Source organism: Corapipo altera, unplaced genomic scaffold (genome assembly GCF_003945725.1).
Source record: "Corapipo altera isolate COAL_440 unplaced genomic scaffold, ASM394572v1 69, whole genome shotgun sequence".
NCBI classification, from domain to species: Eukaryota; Metazoa; Chordata; class Aves; order Passeriformes; family Pipridae; genus Corapipo; species Corapipo altera.
The window spans coordinates 2,719,258-2,739,867 of NW_020884908.1; the positions used below are offsets into that span (position 1 = coordinate 2,719,258).

The window sequence follows — 20,610 nt, forward strand, 5'->3', positions numbered from 1 at the left end:
TCTAATGGCTGAGTAATGAATATAATTTTAAACTTGGCAACAGTGGTAGGAAACAAATAAGTAAGAATTTGAACCCAAAGATTACCATAGGAGAGGCCAAGTGAGAAGATGATTAATGTTACAAAAGCAGAGCTGCCTTTTTTTTTTTTTCTGGCAAAAGCTAACTTAGCTTCTACTTAAGCAAACTGGCAGTTCCCTTCTGCCTGTTGTAACATCCTAGCCTTCTCTACTTCAATTTCTTGGTATAACCTAGGGGTCTGTGTATTTAAAACATAGGAAGAGGTGTATTCAGGATCATTTTTCCATATGCTTTGAAGGAAAGGTTGCAGCAGTTCTGCATTTTCTTGGAACATTATTTGTGATGAAAAATATTTGACTGGAGGTTTTTTGAAATCATTGTGGATAAACAGGTGGGCTGTGAGGCCTTGATCTCTTGCTCAGTGGGTCTAATGCTGCTCTCATACAGTCAATAGTCAGGGCTGGATAGACTCAATGAATTAAAGGAACTAGAGGAAGCAAAATCTTGTCAAGCAAATTCAATTCATATTTCTTCAGTGCAAAGATGTTTATTTTTGGGAAGCATCTACCAAGGCTGATCGATGATGATGCAGAAAATAACTGACTAACTGTACCATCTGTTGCACTTCTGCCTTATGTTTCTATTTTATCATTTGTGTATGTTGAATCTGTGTATCTTCTGCAAAATAGTATTTGATGTGAAACAAATTTTAAAAATTTAGCAAGTCACAACTTGACAATGTTTCCATAAAGGAAAGGAAGCAAAGGTTGGGGCAACACATTTTTGATGCTGTTTGGTGTTAACTGTAATGTTGTCCTTTCATCTGCTTCTCTTAGTCACTGTCAGGCTCACTGCTCAGGTGATACAGTGTGAGAACTGAGCACAGTTGTGATGCTCAGTAACTTTCTGTGCCATGCCATTATCCATGCTTCTTTTCAAGCTGATAGGCTGAAAATTTAATCTTTGTAGATTTGTAGGCTATATAAATTGGTGGCCATTCTTCCATAGAGACTTTAAGAGCAGCAGAATTGGGATGCTGCAGCGAGGCTGTTACGGTGCATCCATGATTTCTGTTTAACTGGTTTTGGGGACAATACGTCTTGCCTTAAACAAGAATATTGTCTCTCAGTCATGAGAAGTGTGGATCAGCAGTTTCTCATGATAAAAAATGAATCCATTTTAATGACAAAACAGTTTCAATAAATTTGTGATTTCCTGCAGTTGTACTCAAATGTTGTCTCTGTGTTTCAGAGGAAAAGGTTCTGTGTGTTGAGAAGGAAGTGAGTGTGTTTGTGTATTTGCTGTGTAGCCTTTCTCCACCCCCCTTCCCTGCTCCTGGATAATTCCTTTTGGCAGCAATAGATCTTTACAATTAAAGCAAATTTTTATTTTCATTTTGTTTTCATGTGGAGAACACACAGGACAGGAGAGGCAGAATTTCTTCCTGCGCCAGTCTATTTTTTGAAAATGTTGTCATGGGCTGGATTGTCACATAGCAGCATTTGAAACTCTGTAGTAAGGATTGGCATGTCACTGAGAGTGATTTCAGAGCATGCTGATATTCTCATGGCTTCTGTTACAGACCCAAGTCTGGATGATGATGTGGGTCAGGGTGTGTGCTTTGCTGAACTTTCTGAACCAAATTTCTTTATTACAGCCTGGGAATATTTTACTGTTTCAGTCTGTAGCAAGGCATGATCTGGGTTTTTTTTGCTGTAGAGGAGGTTTATCATAGAATCATAGAATAGATTGGGTTGGAAAAGACCTCCAAGATCATCAAGTCCAACCTCTGATCCAACTCCAATTACTATATCATGGCACTAAGGGCCACGTCCAATCTCTTTTTAAAAACCTCCAGGGATGGTGAATCCACCACCTCTCTGGGTAGGCCGTTCCAATGCCTGATAACCCTCTCTGTAAAGAATTTCTTCCTAACATCTAACCTAAACCTCCCCTGGCAGAGCTTGAGCCCATGTCCCCTTGTCCTATTGTTGGTTGCCTGGGAGAAGAGACCAACCCCCACCTGGCTATAACCTCCCTTCAGGTAGTTGAAGAGAGTGATGAGGTCGCCTCTAAGCCTTCTCTTCTCCAGACTAAACAACCCCAGCTCCCTCAGCCTCTCCTCACAGGACCTGTGCTCAAGTCCCTTCACCAGCCTCGTTGCTCTTCTCTGGACCCGCTCCAGCACCTCAATATCCTTCCTGAACTGAGGGGCCCAGAGCTGAACACAATACTCAAGGTGTGGCCTCACCAATGCAGAGTACAGAGTACAGAGTTTGTGCATGTGTCCCCTAGCTTCCAGGCTCCAATGTGCTTTGTGTGTTGGTGCTAAGCCTCAAGGTCTGGTTTCCCAAGGCATTTTTGCAAATCAGTAAGTAAGAGTTTGGGGGTGGGTTTGGTTATGAGGCTTTGAGGTTTTTTGAGATCCCGTTCTAGGAAAGCCTAAATATCAAAGTGGCTAGTCTGGAGAGGTTCCTGAAGAACAGAAGCCCTGCAGCTTTGGCAGTAGGGGGGTTGGGGCTCTGTCTGTGCCTGCGCAAGGGATGGCTTGCTGGAGCTGAGCAGGCGGTGTCTCTGCACAGGTTTCCTCTGCTGGCGCCTGGCTGGTCATGGAGACCTCCTCTCCTCTTGGCACAGGTCCCTGCAGGGCCCGAGCTAACTGTGGTTCTCCAAGGCTTTCTGCCTGGCTTCCTAACGCTGACCTTAGGGTAGCCGTTCAGTTTTACGAGTTGCACTGTAGCCCAGGATTTCAAAATCTCTGAAGAGCATGTTGACAAATGCCCTCAATGGCCGGGTTAATGGTGGGCAGGAATGGTGTTTCCACAGGTGTGGAGAGTAGGATATCGACAGGCTTATATTAAGGAAGTGGGCATTTCAGTAGACAGCAGACTCTTCTGCTCTGAATTTGGAATACCATCTAGTGCAATAAAACCTATTTTTAAAAAAAAATAAATGCCCCTGAAGTATGAGATGAGACAGCATGTGTGGAAACATGGCACCTACATGACAAAATGGAATTGAAATGAGTTTTAGCTCTTGTTTTCAGGTAGTTTAAGGTCTTCTCTGTAAATTAAAGGAGGGAGGGCTGCTGGTCTCAACTGCATGATCAAGTAAGTAGCTACTCAGTGTTTCTTCCCTTATCATTCTGCTTTTAAAACTGCAGCTCCTTCTGTTCAGTGAAGCTGGAGGAAACTACCGAACAAAAATAGCTTTGATCCAATTCAGACAGGGAGGCAGAGGGTGGATGAGGAACCTGAACAGGAAAGGGGAGGGGAATGACCCTTCTCCTGGCTGCACAGGCAGCCAGCTGTGCATGGCCAGCAGCCTGGGCCACTAGTCACCGTGAGGGCATGAGGTGGTCTGCAGTGGTACCAAGGCATGACTAACCTTGCCAAGCAGTGCCCTGTAGTCCTGTGCATGTGTGAGCACCCATGTCCACCAGGCTGCTCTGGAACAGGCACCTTTTGTCTTCACTTAAATCTGCAGGAACTGGCATTATGGCAAAAAAGCGGTGTCCCTTCCCCTTGCCTCTGTCCCTCCCCTCTCTCTCCCTTCTCACACTCTTTAGAAAGAATTTATTGCTGGGAAGACAGCTTGGGGTCAAGGAAGGTTCAGGGAAAGAAAAGGCCTTTAGAGGTATTACAGCTGCTGTTTTTGCAGCAAGAGGCATACAAGTTGTTTTACATTCAGTGTTGGGGTACGTATAGGAAACACAGCTACTTCTCACTGTAAATATTATCGTTGCAAGAAGCTCAAGTGGTTTAGGGTTTTCCTTTTGTTTGAATGTGATCAGAACCCCTGAGCAAAACAGCCTGATTGCTCTGAATTTGGATGCTTGCCAGCCTAGAAATAGAAGGACATCCATAATCCACATGGACGTAGGACACTGTTCAAGTAGAAGGCAATTTTCAGGGTCATAATATGTGGCCTGGCTTTCACTTAAAAAAATGCATTCACTTAAAAAATCTTTTGCAAGCATACAGTAGTAGATACAGCCAAGATTGCTTCTAGTTTGCCTTATAATTCCTCCTAAGTTTTTGTCTTCTGTGGTTGGCATCTCCCACACCTGACTGCAAAAAGCTTTCCTGGCACATACAGGGCAACCAACCCACTAACTGCTTATAGATAGGAAATTGCTCACATTCAAAATGACATCAGATGCAGAGGGGAAATGCTTCTATTACATAGTTTGTAACAGAAGGATTATGTATACTGACTGAAGCAATGGTCTGTGATTCCTGTTTGGGATTTTTTTTTGTGTGTTCCTTTTTTTTGTTCGTTTTGTTTTTATTGTAGTTTTTTTTAAATCGTTTGCATTGTTTGCAGAAGTGGGTACATGGATCTTACTGTACACTTCTGTTTTGCTATATTTGGAAACAGTTCAGCGTTAGCAAAGTTGGAAACTATGTTAAATGTGAACAATCTAACCCCTGAATATGTTTTTCTGTTTTAGTGGTACAAGTACATCCTGGCTGCAGTTCCATATATAGAAATTTACCATCAGACAGCATCATTTTTCAGAGCTCCCATTGATCGGGAAACCCCTTCTGTAGCAGTCAGACCTCTTGGTTAACTGCTACAGCAAAGCCAGTCCTCTGCCTTTCCTTTAGGGATCATCAGATTTTCAGGAGCAGATTATTGGTGTAGTATTTGGGAAAATGTTACTGGTGGGGAAGACAAGGCCCTTCACTGGCAAACTCGGGCACTTGAGAAGATGAGTGTATGAAGAATAATATTGGAATTGTGTGTATACAGTAGACTGTGCAGTGGAGTAGACACAGGAGACGAGAGAGATACCTGCATCCACTATGCCTGTGTACTTTTTCTTCCCCAGTGTCTATAAAGATTAGAGCAAGAGATTCCTGTGGTTTGCAGTAGTATTTTAAAGACAAGGTGTAGTTGAAAGGATCTGGTTTTCTGTGAAGTCATTCTGCTGCGCCCGTGACGCGGCTTTATTGGTGTTTTGATGTGGGGCTGGTGGAATTGAGATGCACAGATGTGACTGAGAAAGAACAGGGGGGGTTGACCTTGTGTTTTCTGAATTTCTGATACCTTTTTTCTAAATAAGTTTACATGATCGCTTTAAATGCAAGTACATGGCTTTCCAGGAAAGCAGCTTTTCAGATGTCCATGTGAAGTGGAGAGTGAGTTTTCGAGCCTGTACATTGCCAAGTTGTATTGCCTTGTTTTTTGCCAAGTAGGCAAAGCTCAATCTTTGAAAGGGGCAACACCTTCAAAATAGTGGATTCTCTTTTACTCTTGGATGACGAATTGACGTAAAAGTCTGAAGGAAAACAGGAATGGTGGTTTTTCACATCAATCATTGCAAGCGGGATCTGCCGGCTCATCTGCTTATCACGCCCATTGACTCATTTGTTTCACAATTAAATGGGTAGATAGTTTTTCTTCTTGAAGGATGCTATCAAGAGAAGTAATCACTGAGAATGTGACACTTGTGTGTCACATTACTGTGTTGTGCAGCAAATACTTGACATAACTGATTTGTCAACTGTAACCACTCTGTGAATTACAAAATTACTTTCATTCTGGACATGTACTGTTGTCTGAAAACCAGGGTTTCTGCACAAAGTAGGCACTTGTTGATAACACTAGTGTACAGTGTTAGTCACCCTTTCTTTCTTTCCTTCCTAAAGCTTGTGCAACGAGGACAGAAACTTGCTGCGTATTCGAGAGAGAGAGAGACGGAGTCAGGAGGTTCTAGAGAAGAAAGACCAGTTCTCAAAGAAGATTCCTCTCTTTGCAGAACCCTACAAGGTAATAGTAGGGGGGGAATGGGGTGGAAGGAGAGGAGGAAGAAGGGTTTGGGGGGAAGAGGAGAGCTGTGTCTTCTGCATGGGGTGTAGCAGACTTGAGCATGGTACAGGCAAACAGAACATCTTCCCATCTGCTGTAGTTCAGTTCCTCAGAGGGTGTGCTTAAAGCTCTGCTGGCTGTGCAAGACCACGATGGACTTGGGGTTGGCCTCCTTTGAGGGAGAGTGCTCAGAAGCAGCTTGGCTGCCTGTCTTCAGATGTGCTTATAAAAAATAGATCTGATGTTAGTGTTCCTAAAGGCTGCAGGTGCACCTGCAAGCTTGGCTTGGAATAATTGATAGTGGCTACAGGAGTCCTATTTGCTTTGGAGAGATTTACAGGATCAAGATAAGCTTGCAGGTGCATCACTCATGGTGATGTGTAGTGATTAAGTTAAGATCCTGAAGAACTGTCTCTTCTTGAGCTGGATCTCTTGGGCTGTTTTTGAAATTTCCACTTCTTTGTTCTTCTGTTGCAGACTAATAAAGAAGATGAGTTGTCAAGCCGAATTCAGAACATGCTGGGCAATTATGAGGAGGTCAAGGAGTTCATGAGCAACAAATCCTGTCAGAATCTCATAGGAATTCCGAAAAGCGTTGTTCCTCTGATCCCACCAGGACAGCCTGATTGCCCATACTTTCCTGGAAAGACCAGCCATACGTTACCATCTTCATTCCAGCACCCGCCCCGCCGTCCACCCGTGGGACCTATGGTTGTAGCATCTCGACCTCCAAGCCACTCCATTCACTACCAAAAGGCACAATCAGGAACAGAACCAGCTTCAGGTTTGCACACCAAGAGTCGCAGCTTATCCAACAGTGGGAGCCAAGGTCAAGGACGCAATCGTGGTGGTCGGGAAAGTCAGGCAGGTTTTCAGCACAGTCAGAATGACAAGCCTGGGGATGGTGAAGGTCGTACTCATGAACTGCAGGCCTCCCCTTTGCCACTTTCCCCATTACTGCCATGTTTGTTGTCTTCTCCAGTGGCACCCCTGTCACCTCTACATTCCAGCCAGCATATCAATTCCAGGTCACAGAACAGCAGCAAAAGTCATGGGCCGACTTACAGTCAAACAAAATCATCTCAGGACCTAGTGACAGGATCCCAGGAGAAGGAAAGTCGGGACAGCTCAGCCGTTACCTTGACCAGCACCGCTCAGCCTTCCTCTCAGACTTTTCCCCCATCTTTGACATCAAAAGCCAGTGCAATGCAGCAGAAACCAACTGCCTATGTCAGACCCATGGATGGCCAAGATCAGGCACCATTTGAATCCCTGGAGCTCAAACCTCTTATGGAGGAATACCGTGAAGGACCTAATGAAGATCTCTTGGATTTGAAGGCAAAAGTCAAAGCTGAATTATCCAAATTGGAAACCCCTTCTGAGCCCAAGGAAGAACCCAATGAAGATATCTCAGATTTGAAGGCAAAAGCCAAAGCTGAACTATCCAAATTGGAGACCCCTTCAAAGCCCGCAGAGGTAAGTGCAGGGGTCTCTGTTGCCAGCAGGATAACTTCAGCTCTGGGAGAACAGGTCGTCAAACAGCAGCAACTGCCAGAAGCAATGACAGCTGTACGTGCACGACCCTGTTTAGAAGGTGCATTTTGAGGTTGGCTTTTGATGAGCTGGGTGAGATAGCATCCGGTTTGGATGGTGGAAACAATGCTTTCCATGATTCTTCAGTGGATTCTTCCATTTTCTCAGTGAGGCTGCAGCAGGTTTTATGGTTTGAGAGACTGCTTCTGTGACTATGATTTTTGTTTTCCTCTAAGGCTTATTGAAAAAGAAGGGAGAAATGATGCAGTGAGAAGGTCAAGTGGCAATGCAGTTAGTACATGCAGAGTGTCAGTACTCAATCTGAGTCCCGGTGGGTGGAGGCCCCAAATCCTCACTGAATATTGAGACAGCAAACTGTGCAGCAAGGTCTGCAGTCACCTGGGACTGTGAACACCACAGGATGCTCCTCAGTAAGTTCGTAAGATTTCAATTGTAGACCCACGGGAAAGTATGAATTGCTCTTTTCCAGGCTGAGCCATTTCAGTTGGTACAGCAAGGCTGAGGACAGGGTTTGCAGATCAAGAGATACAGTTCAAAACACATCACTGTTGCTGTTGTACTATTTAAATGTCCTTGACAGAGGGAAAAAAACTTTGGAGAAGATGCTATTTTTTAAAATATTTTTTTTTTTGTATCTTAAGTTGATTAGAGGTTATGGGCAGTGAGTGGCAGAGACTGGCACAGTTGAGCTGTGTTCTATTAGTCTGTTGTGGCTTTCACTTGAGAGAAAAAGAAAAGGACAGTGGACAGATTGGTTGGGAAGGCTTTTCTGAAGATTTCCCAAAGCATCTGTCACCAGCATTCCTATGTTTGGGCTCTGCTGGGAAGTCCTGTAGTTTCACTAGGAGCCAGGTGTATTGTTTAGGAGACTATTAGGAAACATGAGGGGAAAGAGGTGTCTGGAACTATATTTCCTTCTTAACCAGAAAGTTAAGATGTGCTTCTTTCCTTTATAATTATTTTGATACAGCAAGATTCCTTATTGTAGTCCATTTGTTTTTGCTGACCTCAAGACCACCTCTCTGATTTTGTCCTGTGTGATGGAGGCAGAAGCCTTGACTGGTAAAGCAGTGGGAGAGGAGGAGCAGTGCTGATGTACATATGCTGTCCAGCAAACACAGCTCTTTTTCCTGTGGCCTTTGAAGCCCAGTGTGAACTGTGCCAAGGGACCAGCACACTGACCCTGCCTGCCTTGTGGCTTGGTCTCCTGTGAGCTCAAGGGCACTTGGTTCCCTGGTATTTTTTTGGGGTTTTACTCTGCTCATCCTTCAGCACTGAGATTATTGCTCTGCCGTATGGGATATGGGATCCCACAGTGCTGACCTAAAGCAGCAGGGCCAGAAGAGCTACAAAGATATTTTGCCACCTTTGTAATGAAAAGGAAGAGTGTGGGTGAAATCTGCTTTTCATGGAAAAGGGTGTGGATCAGCTACAAATGGCTGTAGGCAATATCTTGTGGAAAATGAGAGGAAATGATCAAAACTACATAGCTGAGAAGTTGTTAATTTTTTTTTTTCATGCTGAGAGATTTTATTTGCTTCCAAATAGGTTTGGCATTGCACATCACAGCTCAAAACAGGAAGTTCACTGAGGTCTGCATTTCCTTATTTACCTGACCAGATATTTTACTCCTGGGGGAGAAGTGAACCAGTGCAGGGCATCATCTTCTGCATTTTCTTACTGTCTCATCTGCATTATTGTCTGTTTCTCTTTTCCCATACTTCTCCTGTGATCTCATGTATCTCTGATTTAACATGAATTTCATTAGGATGATGTTAGCTATGATGCTGTGTGCTGAATGAAACTTCTTTCTCACTTTCCATTGAGCACGTGAGTCTGAGGCCAAATGCCCATGAAAATTCTACAGCTGCCAGTGCATGAGTAGCATTACTCATGCTCCTTCTGTTAGATCTGTGGCAAAGTAAGAACAGAATAAAAAGGGAATTGAAGATAATACAAAAAAAGTTTTTGCACAACCCAGGACCCTGTATTTAATTATAAGCCTAGTCCATTTTGAAGCAGATAGATGAACCTTTTTGTGGATATGCTGAATGATACTGCTTTGATCTAGCGATCTTTAGGCTGTGGCTCCTGACAGTTTTCTGTGCATAGGCATTTTGGATAATGGCTCTGTAAGCCCTTGTGAAAAATTCATTACTTCATTTTCTGCTTATTTCAGTCTTTTCATTGTCACATTTGCCTGTTTCTGTTTGGTCTTAATGATCAACATCTATTTGATAATACAGTCCCTCCAGTGCTGAAACCTGGAGAGGGAGGAGGAAGAAACAGTGAGGTTGCAGCCCTGGCTGTGTGCCCTGTGTGCTGTATGTACAGTTCAGGGCTGGTGACTGGGGAGCAGGGCTGGCTTGGTTTGCTTTTAGGAAACATCCAGTGAGGGCTGCTGCACACAGGTGAAAGATTCACCCAAAGAAAGGATCTTGAGAACGCTGACCAGGGGTCCTTTGGCTGAAAGGTCGTCCTGTTTAGTTTTTGGTGAAACAGAAGCTGCTGGGAGGCTCCTGCTCTGCAATGACCCTGACAGTGAATAGGTCTCAACTAGCAGAAATTCTACTGTTCTTCTCTCCTCCTCCCAGCAACTGGGAGCATGGCTTTACACATTTTATTTAAACTGTTTGGCCCCACTTTACTGAACAGCCACATGCCAAATATGGTTCTTCCCATCATCTCCCTTGACATGACTTAAGAAAGCCATTTCCTCAGCCACATATGTGTTGGCTAATTGAATTTCTGAGGCTTGTGTCACCTGCAGCTGTGAATACGTTATGGACAGCTTCTGCTCATGGGAACACTGAAAAGTTAAGCCTTCCAGCCCAAATAGACACACAGTTCCACTGTAGAGTGAATTAATCCACAGAGGATAACCATGCAGTGACTCACATCACATTTGCATAAAGAAACTGAACAGCTCTTTCCACTCTTTCCCAAATCAAAACCCTCACTTTCAAATGTCATCCCAGTCTCTTTAAGGCATCTTTCCAAATTTATTGTGAGTCTTAAAAATATAGCACACGTGAAGAAGCTTACATGTACCCCTTGTCTTCATGTGCCAGGTTTTACCTCTTCCCCCAGCACCTAAACAAAGATGCTTTTAAAGCTACTCTCTCTTCCCATGTCTTTAGGAGACCTGCAGCAGCAACAGAGACCCTTGTATTTCCCCCATTGACACGGTCTGTGATGTGTGAAAGGGAACTGGCTTGACAGCAGGGCCAAGAAGCAGTGAGGCTCCTTTGAGAGAGATGTTTGTAAATCCTCAAGTATTATTAAGGGCAGAGTGTCTGGAAGGAATGTACAGCCCTTGATGCTCACTGAAGGTTTGGCTTTGTTTTCCTGGCAATTTTGTAAATGTTAGGGCATAGGTATTTTTACCTCTGGACTCTCCTGCCTGTGAACCAGGAAGCAAATAGGGAAACAGCCAATTTAAAGTGTGAAAATGACGAAAAGAAGCAACAATGAAGAGGCCCAGATGTGTTAAGTCTTTTTGGTAACACTGTATTATCCTTGAAGCACAGGGTACACACAAAGATCTTTGTGTTCAAACTGGGATTGCTGTCATTTGAGCTCTGTTCCCCTCAGTAAACATTTATGAATGGTCACCCATTAAAACATGGTTGTTATATAGTATATGTAATGACTAAATACCTACAAAGAAGTCTGGATGACAAATATAAAAAGTCCATTCTAGTAAGTAATTTTTCACTGACTTCTCTCCATGGCAACTGAGCTTTTCTACTGGCAGGAGTTGTCAGACAGGTGAACCCTGTAAGGTAGAAATAAATATATTGTTTCAATCCAGCATCCTTTTGAAATGAAAATCTTTAAAGACAAATATATAGCACTCTTGGCCTTACGTAACGAATACACAGTATTTAATATTAATCTGTTATCTTTCTACCAACCTCATGTATATTTCTCATTTACTGAGTAGAAGGGAGATTGTGCTTTTTTTTCCCCTCTCCCCTCTGTATTCCTTTTTCTGATTTATTTTTTTTCCTTTCTTTGCACCGAGACAGGTAACAAGGTGTTACTTCTGTGTCTCCCCTTCTACCCTTTTTATAATCAGAAGAGCCTTATGTGATTGGAGGTTTCCATGCTTCACCACAAGCATTAATTTGTCTCTCTGTTGGTGCGCGACTTAAAGCAGATCAAACATGAATGAGAATTGTTACTTTTTCTGACTGTTTTGGTTAAGAAAAGTTAAAAACCAGAAAAAGTAAACCTCAACTTCACTATAAGGGCTGAAACTGAGCTATCTGATTTTCAGTAAACGTCCCTAACAACTTGTATGTAAATATCCAAAGCTGTGCAGTCCAAGGCCTTTCTCAGAACCCTTGGGCATTGTGGTGTGAGCTGAAATTAATTGCAATCAGAGAAAGGTTAACTGTGGGATTCTCTGCTTCTTGTTGTAATACCAAGCACCCAAAGACATATCCTTTTACTTGAGTCTTCTCCATGGTCCTTTTTGGCTCTCAGAAGTGAAAGCCGTTTTTCCCCTCAGTCTCTGTAGCAGCTGAGTTGCAGATACATCCAGAGGCAATGACCCTGGTCACTGCTCCTTGGGGTGGTTGCATAGACTACCGGCAGTTTGGGGGTTGACAGAGGTTATGAGGTCAGGATTGCACACAGCTTTTGCATTTTTAGATATGTGAACAGATTCTGGCTCCTCTTTGTTTTCTGTCACTTGATGTGCATGCAGTATCTTAAGAGAAATCACAGTCAATCCCAGGTGACAGGAGAGAATTGTATGGCAGTGCTGAGTTTTGTTCGGTTTTTTTTTTTTTTTTTTTTTGTCTAAACCAAGCCAGAGCATGCAGGTGTAGTTATGTAAACAGAAAAAGCTACTTGTTTTATTTGATTTAATAGGTAAATCCCACTGGATGTGAAGGAGGTATTTCCCTTGTGTGCCCCTCCTTTGGAAGGAGCCACACATTTTATCCAGGTTGGAAATAAACCAGCAATAAAATGCCAAAGCAGCTCTAAGAGCTCACACGAAACATCCTCCACCAACCTGTTTGTAGATTTTTGAAACTCTCTGCACTGCTTCTTGCACAAGTGGAAAGTGCCAAAGGGACAGATGTTGCCAATTTGAACTGTACAGGGGGAAGGCAAATATTGCTAAGCAACAGAGTGCTTGAGAGAGCATTTTTCGGAGAGGAGCCAAGGGAGTTATGCCTGGGAGCACTTGCAGCTTCTCATGGCTCGGCGCAAGGGAAGAGATTAAAAGTTCTTTCCTGTCAGGGCTGACGCCGCCAGCACAAAAGACACCATAACCTATTGACACTGATTAGGGCTGACAAGGGAATGTATGAAAACAGGAAATCTCCCCTGCCATGTAGGAGGGCAGCAAGACATGTTCACGGAGGTAAGTGCACCAGGCAGACGTGGCACTGAGCTGCCTGTGCCAGGGCGGTGTCAGGAGCTGGCTTCGGCGGGAGGAGGTGAAACCCAGGCAGGCGCTGAGTGCCGTGAGGGCCAGCGGGGGCCTTGTCGGGGTCCGGCTGTCACGTCTGACTGGGAGCAGGTCACTGAAGGATGGGCTGGTAGGGAGAGGGGGCTCTTTCCAGTGAGCCTTGTAATTGCAGGCTGCCTCATGTAAATGGAGTTAACTTCTCTAGTTATTGAAGGATGAAAGATCTTATAAACAAGGCGAGTCTTAAAACATCTGTCTGTGGTTGTGCTCCTCCCTGGCCAAGCAGCACTTCATAGCTAAGTGGCAGCCTGGAGGTCTTTCCTCTGGTGGTCCTGAATACCACTGGAGATGTTTCCTCAGAGAGTAAATCTACCCATTTCAAGCCTCTGAATTATTCTGGCAGTAGACTCATAGCGTCCTGTTCAAGAGATGTATTTTCAGGATTGAAACACAGATTTGTTGTCTTATATTGGTCTTTGCATTAATCATCTCCTAATGCTATTTTGAGCACCTCTGGTCTTTGATCTGATTCTTTGCATTGTTTGAGTGAAGGAAAATGGTTAGCACATGCTTTGTGTTGTATTTCTAACTTCATGGGAGTTTTTACTGGCTACCAGTGAACCTCAGTGGAAGTGGCATTTTGCAGCTTAGGGATGCTCCATAGGAATAGTCTACATCAGCACGGTGATGTCAGTTATGACAAGTCTGGTGGTACTGCTCCTGCTTCTTGGGCACTGATCACAGCATTCTTGCCACATACGGTTCTGCAGCAAGAAGTTGCTACACTCAAATATTGGTCAGCTCTCTGGTTTTCAATGAGCCTTGAGGGGAGGAAAGTTTCCCTACTGTTTGTGTGAGCTGCTACAGTCCTGCATCTTAGAAGGGCTTCCTTTTCTTCCCTGGTAGAGCATAAGATTGCCAGAGCTCGCCAAAGCTTGACATACCAATATGTTTAGTTTTCGAAATGAATTCAGCAAGTAGTGGTATTCTTGCCCTGGCATAACATAGTCTGTTTTCTTTCAGTTATGCCTCTCCTACTTGTTTCCTTGTGTGGTTATTCCATACTTTGCAGTTTCAGGTCTCATTTTTTTATTTTCTCTGGTGTCTAACAAGGTTGCTCTCTGAATTATCTTTAACATCCTTTTCCCTCCCAAGATTTAGATGCCAGTTTTCATCTTCATAATGATGAACATATATTACTTAAACAATAAAATAGTCCTTTATTGTTTTAAGCAGCAGAATATTTTAATTCTCAGTTGTAAAAGGTGATACTCCTAACTTTTTGATCACCTGCTTTTCAACACACCGATTTCTCTTCTAAGCAGCATTAGCAGTGCTACACTTACTTGCCAATTTGTTCCATTGGTCAAATGGTTCATAAAATGTCATTTGATATTGAGGCCCTCTTTTTGCGTGCAGTCAGGTGTAGCAAATAGTGCGAGACGTGATCTTGGCAGTCCATCGTGCTCCCAGCAAAAGGTCCGGGTGCATTTCCCAGAGAGGCTCTGCCGTCTGCTCAGCTGCCTTTGCATATAACTAACCTCCTGGGAAACAAACTGCAGCTGACATGACTTTGTGTTTGTTTCAGACACCACAAGGGCTTGATGCTGGAAAGTGTCCTCTGCCCCCTCCCTTCCCCCCAGCTACCTTCCTCTAATAAAAGGCATTACTGCCTTCTGTGAGACCTGCTTCTCCAGGATATTGAATTCAATCGCTTTGGCCTTTCTGCCCATTCTTCAGATGGAGCTTTTCTGGAATCAAAGGAGGAAGGAACAAGTGTGATGTTTGCTTTGGCTGCTAAGGAAATAGAGCTCAATAGTACTTGGCTTGTGGACTAATTTTTAACCGGTTATGAAACTTGACCTAAACTCTCATTACTTACAGAAACTCCAGTTTGGGTGACTTGTACAAATGTGCACTTTCCTTTTAAGTTAAATAGTAACTATTGCCATTCAATACATTACCATATAGCTTAGATTATGCCAAAGTCAGAAATATTGTCTTGGCTGGCTTGTTAAGCTTCATGAAGTCAAAAGAAAAATGTGTCCATTAAACCAAAAAAACCTCAACAAACCACCTTAAAGTTTTCAGATCTCTATTATGCTGCTTGAATTTAGAAAGAATAGTGACAATATACCAATAGTTGCTTTTTCTTTTCCTTGGGAGATGTCAAGAAATTTAAGTTTCTGTATTAGCATAATTTTGAGAGAACTTATGCCTCTTGAATCAGAGCCTAAATTCAAATGTTTGATTTAAGGCACTTTTGAATTGAATAAACAAAGTACCCCCAAAGGGAAAAGTGAGTGAGCACTTCCCCATGATTTTTCAGGCTAACTGCTGCTGTATGTGTTTACAAGTATTTTTCTGTGTCTCTAGAGTGAGCCCACTGGCACAGTGACAGAAAACCTTTTAGAAGTCTATTGTAAAATAAACAATGTGTGGAACGATTTCATGTTAACACTGTGGTATATATTTCTTCTAAAGGTTGTATTTTTTAACATGGTAGAAAAACAGTAGTTTTTTTAAAATATGTTTTGTGAACATTGCATTTTGAATAGCAGTGGCTATGGTTTGGGAAGATGTAGGGAGAATTGATGTAACAGCAGACAAAGTCATGTCAGATTCAGATCCTGCCAACCTACTCCTTCTTATACAAGGAATACTTTGGTTTCTTTATCAGCCTGTCAGCTCACTGTTGTGCAGACCAAGTTGTAATTCAGACCTGGTTGAACACCATCTGTTCACTAAAGGTGAAAGGTGTGGTATATTCAGCCTAAATGTTTTCACTTGAAGCAAGCGTTTCACTAAAGGTGCTCATGGCTGTCACGTTGCTTGTCTATTTGCAGTTTTGCTTTGTTAATCCTTGGCTGGATGTGCTGAAGGAATATCATCTGTGCTTCGCCAGTGCAGGGGACAGGCTGACCTCCCTTGCCTCCTTGGTGTGCTGCGCTGCAGAGCAGGGTCAGCTCCGTTCCTGCCCCTCTGAGCAAATACAGCGTTCGTGTTACCACAGTAAGACTGCGCCTGTTTCCATAATGAAAGCAAGAGGAGAAGCAGTGTGGTATTTCTGTTTCTGTTTGCTATGGTAGCAGTAACCCCTCGGGCATGTCCTACCCTTTCCTTAGACGTTTCCTTAGACATTTCCTCGGAGCATTCTGTGGTGCACAGGGAAATGCTTGTCCAGCTTTCAGGAGTTTGGAGATTGCATGCGACTCTATTGTGATGTAAAGACTTTGCCTGAGAGGTCATAAATTGCAGTATGCAAAGGTGTTGAGCCCAATCCGTCATATGGCTACAAATTATAAAGCTGCCTGCTCACATCCCTGAGTATTTTAAACGGTTTGAGTATTTGCCATTGGTTCGTGGTAACTTTTTGCACAAATAACAGCATGTCTCAGTTTAATGAGACTGAAGTGTTTTGCTAAGGAGGATGAGTTATGAGGAAGACCAAACTCCTCCCTCTAAGCAATTGTAAATCCGAAATTAAGAGGCTCCAATGTTCTGCATTGTAATTGATCCAGAAGCAGCAAGTTTTCCAGCCATACCAAAAGCCTTAATTCCCAACTGCTCGTACAATAAAGATCCTCCTTCACTGGCAGTCTTCAAAAGAAGATGCACTGAATACAAAGAAAATATTGAGACAAACAGCAGGAGTATCACAAAAAGAGCAATTCCAGTGTTAGCCATGGCAAAAGAAAGACCAAGAATGCCACGACCCAGAATAGCATTGCTCAGATTAAATACTGATATTCCAAAGGAAGTAGTACCCGGAGTTTCATATTTCTTCTTTCCAAAATTGAAGTCGAGCAAGAAATGTTGGTTTTCCGGATCAATATCTGCATAGTGGCTCTTCATGGCAGACGGCTTAGTGGGGTACAAGTAGCTGAAGTCGTCGCTGTTGGAGCTGGAGCTGTCCTCGTCGAGGGAGATGTTGAACTTGCCCATCTCGTTGCTGCTCATGCTGGCAGGGCTGCTCTTGTCCTTGCCGGCTGAACTCGCTGCGCCTGCCAACACAGGAGTGGAGGAGGGAGAGGGCAATCTCCTCCCCAAAAAGTTTCTCTGCGGGTGGGTCAAACCCCTCCGATGAAATCCGACCAGGTCCGGGCTGGGGGCAGAACAGGGCGCAAGAAAACGGAGGCGCCGTGGCCAGAAAACAGCCAGATGACCAGGCTGAAAACAGAGTGAATCTCCGACTCCTCAAACACACACCTTGCCTGAGTTAAGGCAAAAGTAAAATGTCCCGTTTCCGAGGAGAGAAGAAAAAAAAGCTCATCACCCCTCCCCACAGTTTTTAGGAGGGCCATCAGCTTGGAATGCAGGCCTGTTAGTTCTTTTGTGTGGATCTATCACCCAAGGCAAACCACCCTCCCCCATTCAACATCTTTCTTTTACAGTGAGGCAGGGGAAAGAAAAATTCCCTGCTTGGTTTTTTAGAACAAGTAAACCTACAGGCTGGGGGCAGAGTGGCTGGAGAGCAGCCAGGCAGAGAGAGACCTGGGAGTTTGGATTGACAGGAAGCTGAACATGAGCCAGCAGTGTGCCCAGGTGGCCAAGAAGGCCAATGGCATCCTGGCCTGTATCAGGAACAGTGTGGCCAGCAGGACCAGGGAAGTGATTCTGCCCCTGTACTCAGCACTGGTGAGGCCACACCTGGAGTGCTGTGTCCAGTTCTGGGCCCCCCAGTTCAGGAAGGATATTGAGGTGCTGGAGCAGGTCCAGAGAAGAGCAACAAGGCTGATGAAGGGACTGGAGCACAAGTCCTGTGAGGAGAGGGTGAGGGAGCTGGGGCTGTGCAGCCTGGAGAAGAGGAGGCTCAGGGGAGACCTCATCACTCTCTACAACTTCCTGACAGGAGGTTGTAGCCAGGTGAGGGTTGGTCTCTTCTCCCAGGCATCGATCAGCAAGACAAGAGGGCATGGTCTTAAGCTGTGCCAGGGGAGGTTTAGGTTGGATATTAGGAAAATTTTCACAGAGAGAGTTGTCAGACATTGGAATGGGCTGCCCAGGCAAGTGGTGGATTCTCCATCCCTGGAGGTTTTTAAGATGAGACTGGATGTGGCACTAAGTGCCATGGCGGTAGTGGATCAAGGGTTGGACTTGATGATCTCAGAGGTCCCTTCTAACCCAGCTGATTCTATGACACAAAGTCATTTGAGCAATTACGTATGAAGTAAAGTATAGGCAGTGAAACAGTAATACATCAAATCTTGAAGTGAGCTTAGTCTTCTCCAGTTTGTTGCCCCTAAGCTGCTTCAGGAAAAGATGCAGAAAGCTTTTTTCTTAAGCAGAGGTTGGTTGGTGTCTTGGTGCTTCTTGTAGCCATCTCCCTTTGTTTGGATTTTAATTATAAGCCATTCAGACTGTATGTTAAATAAGCAAAAAAGCTGCTTCTCCCCTCCAGATTATACAAACAAGGAAAGAAACAGTGAACTGATCCTCTCTCATCCTCTCAGCATTGCTTTGTTTTCTGACAGCCTTTTGAGCTTGGGAGGCTCGTGGCCCAAAGCCATCCTATTACACCTGGCTGAGAAGAATCAATTCTCTAATGCCAGCCAGGTATGTTAGCTCAGCACCTCCTGCTTCACTTAGCTACAGATGAAAATTGTATGTGACACCTCTGGAGTGCCTAAGCCTGACCATAAAGAATTTCTGGGACCTGGGAAACACTGCAGCCTTTAATGCAGAGTTTTGGGGATGATAAAATGTTTTTTAAGGAAGGTTACGTTGTGAATCATAAGAGAGGCAGATGTCTTCTATATTGATTTTAAATACTAATTGTAGACAGGTTGATCTAGGCAGAGCATGAGCAAAGCAGGTCCTAAGAGGCTGTGTCCAGCCCTGGTCTCTGCACCCACCTGGCAAACAAGCTGTGGGTGCTGTGGATTTTCTGCTGAGTGCGCAAAGCTGTGAGGAGAGGATGAAAGGGTCTGTGTATTCAGATGAGTAGTAACAAACATCTCCTAGGAACAGGCCTTGTCAACCTTGGACACTGCTTTTACAGCCAGAAGTTTAAGTTGAAAAAGAAGTTTTAAGTTTCAACAGTTAGTTTTGTGCACTGAAAAGAGTGACCAGGTAACTGGTAGATAGGACTTCCTCTGCCTTCCTATTGTCTTTGGCAAGATAGGGGAGCTTTCCAAGAGACTTGTCCAATATTTTGTCTCCAGAAGGATAACTTTCATCTGTGTATACATGGTGATAATAATAAGGCACTTGGCTGTCTCAACCATGAAACATAAAAACTAGAAATAGTCTTTTTGCATTTAGGTCTGTTGTAAAACAATGGCGAAAGTTGCCTTTGCAAGCAAAAGGATATCCTGCTATTTTTTTTCCCCACAGGTTAGGTTCCTTGGTTTGGAAGCATTTAAAAATATTTTTTTCAGTTTTCATTAAGGTTTAAAAATAACACCTAGGCTCTTTCTGAGTTAAGAACTTTTGGGGGGGTTGGGGTTTTTTTTGGTGTTTTCTTCTTTTTTTCCTGTGGGAATACTATCCTTAGATCCACTAACAAGCATTCCTTTATTCACAACCCTCCCACTTGCCTTCTGCTTTGATGCACTGCTCCTGGTGGCTGATGCCTTCTAGCTCCCCTCCAAGTTGTGTGGTCTGTCCCAGGCAGCAGCAGAGTTGGGCCGGGTGCTGGACTGGGACTGATGATACCGCTCCAGGCTCCAACCTGCCTCTTCAATTCCTTTATTTTCCACATTTTTATTTGCAGTGGTGGTAATACAGGGAAGTGCTGTGAGGCACTGCACAGAGGATCCAGCTGGCTGAAAAACAGATGGACAAATAAAAGGTCTTGGTTCAGAAAAGCAGTCCTGTTAAGTATTAAAGCAGTGTGAGAGCTTGCATCTCCAAGTCTTGTTTACTGAGTCATTAAGAGGAGGTGCACCAATTGCCACCACTATCATAAATCTAACTCAGCTTGCTTTCCAAGAGGAAAGTGGTGTTTGGAAAGAGAAAACATTTCTGAGAGATGGCAGCACTTAATTATTGTCTGAGGTGATCCCCAGAACCACAGGATGCCTCTCATCACCAAAACCCCCAATTCCCTTGATGTTCTTAACAAATGTAGTTATTGTTTTCTTATCTTTTGTTTTATCAGCTTCAGGGACCAGCTTTTTTCTGGAGTAGGCTAGGAGTCAGGCTACTCAAATTGCAATGAGTTAGTATTGGAAATGAGAATACCCGAAATTGTGGCTTGCTGCTCTTACTCAAATGCTTTTCATACTTAAATTTAACACTTAAATTGAAAGACACCTTGTGTTTGTTCTGCAGGGAACAAGAGGGACACAGCCTCAGTCTTTTATTGGCACAATACTTAGAGATTCATATTAAGCAGTATTAAAAATTATTTACAGGAGACACTTTAAGGGGAGAGCAGGTAAGAAAGTTTTGTAGAATCAGGGGGTCGAAATTAGAGTTTTGAGAGCTACTATACAGATGGTAATTGGAATGGGGAGGTGCTTTTGTGTGGAGGTTCTTTATGTAGAACAATTTGCTAGTGAAATAATCAGCCTTGGCTGGAGTCATGGTCTGCATGGCTATATTCAGGTGATTCTGCACTTAATTTTCATGTTTAGTTTGTTTTGATTTCAATTATATTATTATTAGATGAAGGCTAACAAGAGATGCACAAATTTCTTTCAGCAGCTCAAGATTTGTAAAGAATCCTTCATTAAAACATATCAACAGTCTGTTCCCCCAGGGCACAAACCCCTTTGCTACTTCAGTCAAAGAAAGACAAAATAGTGATTTGTTTTTCTTAGACTGTTTGAACACAAGGAGGCCCCTGCAT

The 20,610-nt window shown here is 43.6% G+C and overlaps 1 protein-coding gene across 1 annotated transcript in view; it reads left to right on the forward strand.

The window, feature by feature from the left end:
• Positions 1 to 20,610, forward strand: part of AFF1 (AF4/FMR2 family member 1) — a 75,737-nt gene that overhangs the window by 19,300 nt on the left and 35,827 nt on the right. The window contains exons 2-3 of the mRNA XM_027652786.1: positions 5,674 to 5,794; positions 6,311 to 7,309. Of these exons, the coding sequence (XP_027508587.1) occupies positions 5,674 to 5,794; positions 6,311 to 7,309 (1,120 nt within the window). The remainder of the gene's footprint in view (positions 1 to 5,673; positions 5,795 to 6,310; positions 7,310 to 20,610) is intronic.